General features: G+C 32.0%; 1 protein-coding gene across 1 annotated transcript; it reads left to right on the forward strand.

Annotated features, from left to right (window-relative positions):
• Nucleotides 1-4,041: 4,041 nt before the first annotated feature.
• Nucleotides 4,042-5,847, forward strand: LOC126722590 (uncharacterized). Its single transcript, XM_050425737.1, has 5 exons — nucleotides 4,042-4,230; nucleotides 4,625-4,846; nucleotides 4,960-5,127; nucleotides 5,509-5,655; nucleotides 5,842-5,847. Exons 1-5 carry the CDS (start codon nucleotides 4,042-4,044, stop codon nucleotides 5,845-5,847), a joined length of 732 nt encoding a protein of 243 aa, XP_050281694.1.
• Nucleotides 5,848-11,098: the final 5,251 nt, after the last annotated feature.

An 11,098-nucleotide genomic window follows, 5' to 3' on the forward strand; every position in this document is an offset into this window, starting at 1 on the left:
TATATACTATATATGCTGAATGCCATAGATGAGACCAGGTTTTTACCCAAAAGGGCTTTCATTTGATGAGAGCAACAACATCTCTTCAAACTCCAAGCCCAAATTACTCAGCTATGGCACTTGAATGGAAGGTGCCCAGAACGAACCATTCCCATAAGAAGAACTAAAGAAGAAGATTTATTAAGGGCAAGCTCTGCAGCAAATTATGGAAGGAAAAAACACCATACCACCCTTAATGATATCGTTCAAAGTATCAATGAGGTAAAGATTAATTTTTAACGAATATAATTAATAGATTTGAGCTCAATGGTATCTACTATAATGAAGAACTCAAATCGGCATTCACAACCTTTATTTTTCTGGTTGAGTTTCTAGTATGCAATACTTAGTGAGGAAGGAGATAGGTATTATGGAATGAATGCAAAAATAAACGTGTGGAAACCCCAAACCCAGGCACCAAACGAGTTCAGCTTGTCTCAATTCTGGATCAGAGGTTTTGAAAGTAATGATGCAAACCTAGATAACATTGAAGCTGGCATGATGGGATATATAATTTCAACATCACCTTTTCTTTTAGGTGCATGCAAAACATTGATTTACTAATAATTTCCATTTTTTTACAAAAATATTTGTTTGGAGAAATAGGTCTACTATGATCTTTATGGAAATTACGACACTAGTTCTGGACTGTATGTGTTTAAATATTTGACTTCCTTGCCAGCACCAGCAATGTTTATATTTTTTCTTTTTTAAAAAGTCTTTCTTTTTTAATCATGACTGCAGAGTGATTCATATCAAAACACAGGTTGCTACAATCTGTTGTGTTCTTTTCAAAATATTGTTTCTTTTTTGAAAAGGAGTCTTTTTATTTATTATATATATATATATATATATATATATATATATATATATTTATCACGGCTGCAGAGTGATGCATAAGTAAGCTAGCACTAGTTGCTACAATCTAATGTGTCCTGGCTTTGTTCAAGTCGACAACCGGCTTGCGATGGGTGCAAGCGACATTCCTTATTCCGAATATGGGGGCGAACAACATTCAATCAACTTCTTTGTTTGGAAAGTAGTGCAATATTTCAATTTAATTACTTTATCAAATACTTCTAATTTTTGGAAACGCATATATGATCAATCATATGAAAATTTTTTTCTCAAGAAAAAAATTCATAGTAACAAATGTTACAGATATGTTTGAAATTCTTTTGGTTTTAGTTGTAATAGTGTATTTTTGAAATTCGTTTTTCTTGGTTTATGTATTTTCATAAACCAAGATGGTGAATTTAAGACAGTGGTTTCTTTTACCTAACTTATTTTTTAAGATGGTGAATTTAAGTGTCCATGTTGTTCTGCACAAAAAGTTTTTTTTTTTTTTTTTCTCTTTCATTAGTCATTATACATTTATTTATCATTCAAAATATTACAAACTGATTTGCTTGGCATGAACAATGAGGTATGACAATGATGGGGGAAACTGGTGGTTGCAACTTGTGAATCATTTTCTTTTGGGATATTGGCCATCCTCCCTATTGTTGGGCATGTAAAAAACTCGACTTTAAGCCGCGTTTTTGTAAAACGTGGCTATAAGACAAAAACGCGGCTACATGTCTTATAGCGCTTCAAAGGTTCAATGGGGAGGAGAGGTGGTAAACGGACAGATAGGTGGGCAGCACACCACAACACAAATGAGTAGTGAACATTTCGTTGAAGAAGGTCCCAACATGGCAAGTTTCTTTAGAAGTCTTAAAGTTATCAATGGTCAACAAGTTACTTCTACTGACACAAACGAATCATAAATCAACTCCATTTTACCAAAATTAACAATTAAGGTAAAATGCCACTATTTTTAAGGAATTCAAAGTTTATGATAACCCTAGGTTTACTAAAAGGTGAACTGACTATATATAGTCAGACTAGTTGATTAGGACAATAGTAGAGTACGTAATATGAGTCAGCACTCCCCTTGTTAAGGTATTTGATCATCTCATGGATTGAATGTAAGACCATCTGACTTAATATCAGATTATGCCAGAATGATCTAGTTTGTCCTAGTCCTAGTTGACAGCAAAATCATTAATACGTCGTTGCAAAAAAATTTACTACCAAAACCCTAGAAATTAACGTGACAATGAATAGTATTGCACTCACATCAACGTCATATTAAACAAATTAATATCATTATTATTGTTTTTTGTGTTTTCTTAGAAACATTCATATTGTGTTTAAATGTTAACACGTTGGTTTTAAAATCCAATATATTAAAATTTATAATATTCCTAAGGCTACATATTAAATGTGTCCAACTACCATGATATCTACTTTTAAAAAATCTAGTCACTGAGTATGACAAATGATGTAGGGTATACCAAAAATAAGCAACCAGGAGTACGATTTCACACATAATAATTTTTCACAATAATTGATAATTTATTTTATTTTTTGTAAGTTTTGATATGAGTTCACTATTGTGTTTAAATATATATATATATATATATATATATTTATATATCTTATTATCTATCATTAACAACTTGCCAATTTGTTATAAAATTTTTGTATGATAATTGTCATGAGTTTTATTGAAGTAACCGAAACCTAACCATGTGGTTTGACTTGAAGTCTGACTTCTCAAGGATTACAACAAGACTCACTTAAAGAAAGCTAGAGCCATATTGGAAAAATGGGGCACACTGGTCTATTTTCAGGAATAGAAAGTTTTCATGGACATCCCATTGGGACCCAAGTATAATTATAGGAAGAGAAAGGATCCATGTCTCTTGTGTATGCTACATGTTCTATGTGACAACTAACTGTTTCTGACAACTATCTATGTGGTTGTTTATGATAGATTGTCGGTCATTTTTACATAGATCTATCATCTTTTGCACGAAATTGTTTTCAAATTTTTTTTTTTAAATTTTAAAATAAGTCTTTTTCAATCTTGATAAAATAGATTTTTCATTTTGCAATGACTTATATTTTCATGGTATATGGCAATATGTCCACCCATCTCTTGGATATAAATTTTATATCATTTTGTTATTTATTTATGTGAGTAGTGTAATTTTTAGAGATTATGTAAGTGTGCATTTGGGACAAGCTGAAAATTTCAGCTTATTTGCAATTTCAGTTTATTTTTGCTACTATTCATGGGTCCTACTGCATTTTTGTTACTATTCATGAGCCCCACTGGCCACTGTACTATTCAACTAACTTTTACTTTTGTCTATAATACTGTTAGTAAAAAGTTTTCAACTTCAACTAAATAAATTTGAAGAAATTGGATGGTGCATATTTTTTGTTTTGGAACCATAGGTGCTGACCCAAAGTTTTGGGATGAATACTTTGTTATCAGAAGTACATGTACTCCTCATATAAAAACTCTACATAATATTTAAAATTACTCCTAAAATAAGTTTAAAGACATATAAGGAAATTTCATTTAGGCTTTATTTAAAAAAAAAATTAATAAAATTCTTTTGCAAAATTTAAACCTAATCTATTCTCACTTCCCACTAAATTATTTTCTCTCCTTCAAATTGAAAAAAAAAAAAAAATGAGATTCTCTTATAGTTTCTGCCTCAAAATTAGCCCATAAGTCTTACACCACCAAAATTTTTGAGACACTACTAAAAAATTAAGTCATTACCAAATTTCTCTTTTATCTCAGATTCTCAAATTTTAAGTTTTTTTAAAAAGCAAAAATTAAAATAACAAACTTCCCAAATTTTTAGCTTGTGGAACAATTCAAAGAGGACAAATTATTTCACTTGAATTTTGACCCATGACGATAGTCAATAGGAAATTTAACAGGAAGTTTGTACTTATGAGCTAACAAAATTAAAGTAAAACAGATAAATCAAAGTCTCATTTAGACATGGCCAAAAATAGGGTGATCGTTAGTATACATTGATAAATAGCATGTGGAATGGAATAAAGAGGATGAACAAATGTATGTTTAAGTATTGCAAAGGGAACAACCAAAGCTAGATATTATTGCCACTTGATTCGCGTATTAGCTAGTTACTCATGGCACCGCCTTGTGGAAGTGGGAGGACGTGGTTGAGGGTAGTAAAGATGACCTTGTGCTTGTTCTTTTTTGCACCAATGTCATCAGTTGGAATTGGGAACACTAACACCGTCTTTAGTAAGAAACAAAAACTGGAGGTTCGGAAGCAATTGAAGCGCGTTAACAAGCCTGCTCTTAAAACCATCGAGGTTATTAATCAATTCATATAACATGTTTGTGTTCTATATAGTATTTTCAGCTTTGGTCTTAAAAGAATCATTCACTTTTTGTGGGTTGTGGTGTCTCCATGACCCCAATGTTCAATAACAGTGTAATTTTATTACAACACTGAGAATTCAAATTGATAACTATGTGTGTGTGATGAGAAAATGTATTTGATACAGAGCCCGGACGGAGATATAATCGATTGTGTAGATATCTACAACCAGCCAACTTTTGATCATCCTTTGTTAAAAAATCACACAATTAAGGTGACTAGTTTAATTAACTATATAAATTTCATTTTGTATCACAAATAATTTGATACTTATTGTATTGTGGTGTGGGCCGGGTTTGCGTTGTTATCTATGCCAAATGCGATAGATGAGACCTAGTTCTTATCCGGAAGGGTTTTCATTCGATGAGAGCAACAACGTCTCTTCAAACTCCAAGCCTGAAATTACTCAGCCATGGCACTCGAATGGAAGGTGCCCAGAAGGAACCATTCCCATAAGAAGAACTAAAGAAAAAGATTCATTAAGGGCATATTATGGTAGGAAAAAACTCCGTACCATCAATGCTGATACCGATACAAGTATCCATGAGGTATAACTTAATTTTTAACCAATATTATTAATAGGTTGGAGCTCATGGTATTTACTATAATGAAAGACTCAAATTGACATTCACAACCTTTGTTTTTTTGGTTGAGTTTCTAGTATAGTCAGATTTCGGTGGACGGAGAGAGGTATTGGGGAATGAATGCAGAAATCAACGTGTGGAACCCCCAAACCATGGCACAAGACGAGTTCAGCTTGGCTCAATCCTGGATCGCAGGTCTTGATAATAATAGAAATATTGTTGATACAATTGAAGCTGGCATGATGGTATATATAATTTCATCCATCACCTTTTCTTTTAGGCACACGCAAAACATTGAATTACTAATAATTTCTATTTTTTTTACAAAATTATTTGTGGAGAAACAGGTCTATCATGATCTATTTGGCGATTTCGAGACTCATCTCTTCACGTTTTGGACTGTACGTGTTTTAATATTTGACTTCCTTGCTAGAACTAGCCATGTTTATATTGTTTCTTTTTTGAGAAGTCTCTCTCTCTCTCCTTTTTTTTTTTTTTTTTTTAATCAGTGATTCATGTCAAAACACATGTTGCTACAATATGTTGTTCTCTGACTTCGTTCAAAATATTGTTTCTTTTTTGAAAAGTGTCTATTCTTTTTATATTTACTTTTATCACTGCTGCAGAGTGATGGATATGCAAGCACCGGTTGCTACAATCTAGAGTGCCCTGGCTTTGTTCAAGTCGACACCCGGATTGCGATGGGGGCAACCGTCAATCCTTATTCCGTGTATGATGGTGAACAACATTCAATGAACTTCTTTATCTGGAAGGTAGTACAATATTTCGATTTAATTACATTATCAAATACTTCTTATTTTTGGATATACATATATGATCATATCATATGTAATTTTTTTTTATCAAGAAAAATTCAAAGTAACAAATGTTACAGATATGTTTGAAAATTCTTTTGGTTTTAGTTGTACATTGTATGTTTGAAATTCTTTTGGTTTTAGTTGTAACAGTGTATGTTTAAAATTCTTTTTTCTTGGTTTATTTATTTTTATATACAACTTTTTAAATTTAAAGTTTCAATTTTTTTTTCTATACACAATTTATTTTTACCTGACTTTTTAAAAAAAAAAAAGATTCATTTTTCTTTTTTCTCTTTCTTTAGTCTTTATATCTTCATTTATCATTCAAAATATTACAAACTGATTTGTATGCCATGTACAATGAGGTAGGACGATGCTGGGGGGGGAGACTGGTGGTTGTACCTTTCGCATAGGTATCTATTGGGATATTGGCCATCCTCCCTTTTCTCGATCCTGGCTATTAGCGCTAACAGTGTTACATGGGGAGGAGAGGTGGCAAACGAACAGAGAGGTGGGGAGCACACCACAACACAAATGGGCAGTGGCCATTTCGCTGAAGAAGGGCCCGGTAGGGCTAGTTTCTTCCAAAATCTCAAACTTATGGATCCTCTACTAGTTCTTCGGGTTCCTAGTAACGTTCACAGATTCGTTACGGTACCCAATTGCTATAATCTCTTTCAAAGGGAAGACTACTTTTATTTTGGTGGTCCTGGTAGAAACCTCCAATGTTCATGATCATTTAGATTATTATTTCAAAATTAAGGAGAAAGGGGAAAAATTAAGAAGAGGAAAATTATTTTCTTCTTTTCTTCATATCACACCAAATGTACCTACAAGCCATATGTAATTTGAAACTCTCTGATTCATTATTGAAAATAATAAGTTTCTATGGAGTAGTAAAATTTTGAAATTAATTATGTAATTTAATATAGTGGAAGTTAAGATTACATTTGAAACCAAGAAATCTCATCCTCTTCTCCATTCATTCTATCTTTGTTGGTTTGCTTTGAGAGTGTGTGTCTTTTCCATTAAATGTGGTGTATTAGTGTTTGGGAATGTGATTATGTAAAGGTCCAATGTTAGGTTTTTGGATCCCTGTAAATTAGATTGTCAAACCTAATTAATTAACTAAGTGAATACTTAGTTTTATTATCCAGATCTAGGTTAAAACAAATTATCATATCATGCAAAATAACGGAAAAGTAAATAACACAACGATATGATGACCTAGGAAAACTAATCTGGTAAAAAAATCTAAGGAGGATTTAACCTAACTATTCTCAAGGTAAAAAGCAAATCCACTAGAAAGAATTGAAGTTTACAATAAGACTTAGACCACTAACATCCTATTGCTATTACACTTAGAACTTACTACCACAATCTCATGATAATTTTGAGTCTACGGATTACTTCTTTCCTTGGCCTTTGCAACACAAGCACCCACACTTGTGACTTTAAGATTCCACTCAAAGGTTTAGCAACACAAACTCTCCTATTTGTGACTCCAAGACCACCCTTGAAGGTTTAGATTATCGGTACCTTTGATGAATGGAGAAAGCAACAACTTTTACAACATCGGATCTTGAGATTCTTCAAGGAATAACACACGTAGAAGACATGAGAGAGCTTTTTGGGTACAAAACACTAGATACAAAAGAGGCACACTTTTCTCTCTCTGAAAGGCCTTATTAAAAACGTGCTTAGGGTTTCCTTTATATACTAGAAGAAGTAGATCTGAAAACTTAATCCTTAATGGGCTTAAATTGTTGTTTGGGCCAACTTAAAATTCTAAAGACTCGTGTTTCGATTAGTCAAGCCTATCTTTCGATCGATCGAATTAGCAGGCAGATTTCAAATTCTTCTTTCTGCAGCTTGTATGTTTTTGAATCTTGACTTGTATCACCTTGAGCAATGTCTAATAGTACCTATAGACTTTAGGATCTATATCTACACAAATTTGTGTTCACAATTTGCCAATTTTTCTAAACTTTTAGAACCTAACAATCTCCCCCTTTGGCAATTCGTGACAAAACTCACATACAATATGAAATACTCAAATATAAGAACAACCCAATATAATAAAAATGCCCAAATACAACAAAAATTCTAATCTAAGATTTCTAACCTAGAAGTTGCAATAAGAGGTAGAAGGTATTGATCATAATGTACTTGTCTTTCCTGAAAACACTACAAAAAACACATCATCGCATGTGTGGAAAATAAGACATATAAACAATAAATAATCAAACTAAAGCAAATAACAAATATGCATACTAAACAAAACAAACAAGATTCCCACATTTCATCTATTTCTCCCCCATTTGTCGTGTATTGACAAAAACAACTCAAATAAAGAGTAAATAGAAAACATACGCAACAAAAGTCAAGAGAAAATAGAGGATCAAGGAAACAAATGAATCCAGCTCTATAGAGAATAGAGGCAATTCCCTTATGAAGAGAAACAACTCTCTCTACGAACAACAAAGGTTAAAAAATCTTTTCTCCCCTTATAAAAATAGGAAAAACAAAACATGTTTTGGGGAAAATTTAGGAGGTGGGGAAAACTAAAAGAAACATAAGTTGAGGATACACTTAAAAAAATATTCTCTCTTTCAATAAATTCAAACTTGACACTATGTGATCCATAAATATATGTATGCAATATGTTTAAGAGACAATATTTGCACATTGATTATCCATCATATCTCTTAAGAAAAATATTTTTTGCAATTCACTCATAAAAATAGCATATACGAAAAAGTACATAACTCAAAAACTAATCAATCAATTTTTAAATCAAGTTGAGTACCCAATTTAGCAAAGTGTATGCATGTTATGTGTGAAAACAATGAGAGATATGACTGCAAAACTGCAAGATGGATATAGAAAACAATGTAATGCATGTGAATCCTAAACACAAATGATGCATGAAAAAACATTTTGGTAAAAAACTTAGAATCTGAAAATTTTTCAGTTTTGATCGGTCGAGCATCGATCAAATACCAATCGAGTCAGGCAGAAGCAAGCTTCAAAAACCTCAAAATTTTCGATTGATCAAAAAATAGATTCGATCAATCCAAAACTAAAAATAAAAAGAGATTCGATTGATTAGGTATTAATCAAATAGCAATCAAGCAAGGCTGAGAGTTAGCCTTAAAAAACTTGCAATTTTCGACTGATCAAAAATCACACTTGATCGATCGAAATTCTAGAAAACTTTTTTTTTTTTTGGTTGAAAAATTGCAGAAGATTATGCAAAAACTACCCAAACCAAGGAATTTCATGAATGAAATTAGTTTAAATGTTTTTCAAAAACATGAGGTTTCAACTCCGAACTTCAAAACAAGGTTTTTAATCAGTTAAACATAATTTTTGCCAACCCTTAACCATATTTTGCATCAAACACCATAGAAAACATAATCTTGGATGGCCACACTACTTTACACACAATCTCATGTACAAAGCTTTAGCAAAGATTTACTTATGGTGTGTGCAACTAGTAAGAGCATGAGATACATATAAGGTGATATGTAGATAGTAATCAATCAAAATTTCTACATTATTCATCATATAAATTTGAAAGTGACTATCACGTAAAGAGTTATATCATATAAGTCTCACATCTTCTAGAAAACAAGCTTGCAATCATGTTTTTTATTATTATTTTATTTTGCCTTATTTTATTCTTTTTCTTTTTCTTTTAAGGCTACACCTTATTTTTCTTGTTGTGCATGTGCTACACTTTATCAAGCACTAAATTTTAAGATATGCACAAAGGTTTTCATGATTGGCTAGTAAGCAGTGGTGAGATGGTTGTTTATGCCTTTCTCTTAGGATTTTTTAGTCCTTACAATCAAAAGAATGTGACTTTAAAATTAAGATCATTTGAACAACCACTATAAACACTCACACAAACAGGCATTACATAGTTCGTATTCAGGTCGCTTTAATGTTTATGTGTGCCATTTATAAGCACATATAAAACCATAGTAAGCCCAATCTCCTTTTGCTTATAGCTTGTCTTTCTCTTTGCTTCGCAGGCGAATGAGCATATAACATGTAAACATTGCTATTCTTAAAATTGTAGTCATTCATCTTAAAGGCACAAATATAACCAACTCAAATGACTTTCTCAATCTTATCCTTTGAAACATGAGAAGTATCCTTCCTTGCTAGTCTTTGTTTTCAGGGGCAAGGGAATGATTAGGGTTTTTTATTTTTTTATTTTTAAAATTTAAAAATAATAATTTTTTATTTTTTAATTGATAATAAAAAACCTAAAATGGCGTTGTTTTAATTCGCAAATGGCAACAGTTAGCCTAACGGAGGATTGAATTGATAAAATCTAAAATTTGGTGGACTGACATGACAAAATTGAAACTTAGAGAGCTAAAGTGACAAAATTTAAAACTTAGAGGTTTAGTTTAGAATTTTATCCAAAAATATAAAAGGTTACTTGACGTTTATTTGAACCTTCACTTTAGTCTTTCTAGTTCCAAAATTCACTGTTACAATAAACTCTGTTGGAATTTTCATGTGTGAGTATTGTTGTAAGTTGAGTAGTGAAATCTCACATTGGATACTAATGAGAAGGGATGCTTAATATTGTATAATTGGACCAAAATTTATTGGCTTAAAATTCTTGGTTTAGTGGTGACCGTATATGTTATATTTTTCAAGGTGTTTTCTCCCTAAAAACCAGTATCCAAAGCCGATAGTTTGGGGACAATTTTTTTAGTTGATCCCACCAAGTAGAATGAGAAAGACTCCTATATCAGCTCCACCCATGTTTGAGTAAAAGTTCTACTAAGTGTGTGTTGGTGACTCCTATAGTTGTGCAAGAAAAAATCTCATGATTGCTCCACCCATGGTTGGATAAGGGGTACTCTATTGGTGATAGTTGTTTATACCATATTTTTTCCGCCCTCAATTAATGTGCCAAAATGTCGATTTAGGCACTAAAAAGTGAAAATTATGCTCTTAAAATGTAAGAAAATGAGGTATTACATGGATTTTTTTTTTCAATCGGGTCTTGGGTGAATCATTCTAATGATTCAAGAACTCAAAATCCCAAACTTTCTATTTTTGGCTATGTTTGACCAATGTTGACAACCCTAGCCAGGATTAGTCAAAAAGTTGAAATTTTGATCAGACCTTCTGATTGACAAAAATTTATTACCATCTTAAAGATCATGAAATTACCTTCAAAACAATAGTTCACGGGCCAAAATCAAAGTTAAAATGGATAAAATATCAAGAAAACAACAAAACCCTAATTAAAAGTATTATTTTTCATGAATGCATGATTTTCGGACCCGGACCGGATCATACGGTTCAAACCAGTTAATCGAGAACCTCTCACAAATACATTTTTCTAACCCTAAGAACCATTCTATTC

The sequence above is a fragment of the Quercus robur genome, chromosome 4 (genome assembly GCF_932294415.1).
Source record: "Quercus robur chromosome 4, dhQueRobu3.1, whole genome shotgun sequence".
In the NCBI taxonomy this organism is placed as follows: domain Eukaryota; kingdom Viridiplantae; phylum Streptophyta; class Magnoliopsida; order Fagales; family Fagaceae; genus Quercus; species Quercus robur.

What these genes read in the sequence shown, in the direction of transcription:
- LOC126722590 (XM_050425737.1), top strand. Translation starts at nt 4,042, where the DNA reads ATGGCACCGCCTTGTGGAAGTGGGAGGACGTGGTTGAGGGTAGTAAAG. An exon ending in CTGCTCTTAAAACCATCGAG is followed by an intron (nt 4,231 to 4,624) that starts GTTATTAATCAA and finishes CAAATGCGATAG; the next exon opens with ATGAGACCTAGTTCTTATCC. An exon ending in CCGATACAAGTATCCATGAG is followed by an intron (nt 4,847 to 4,959) that starts GTATAACTTAAT and finishes TTGAGTTTCTAG; the next exon opens with TATAGTCAGATTTCGGTGGA.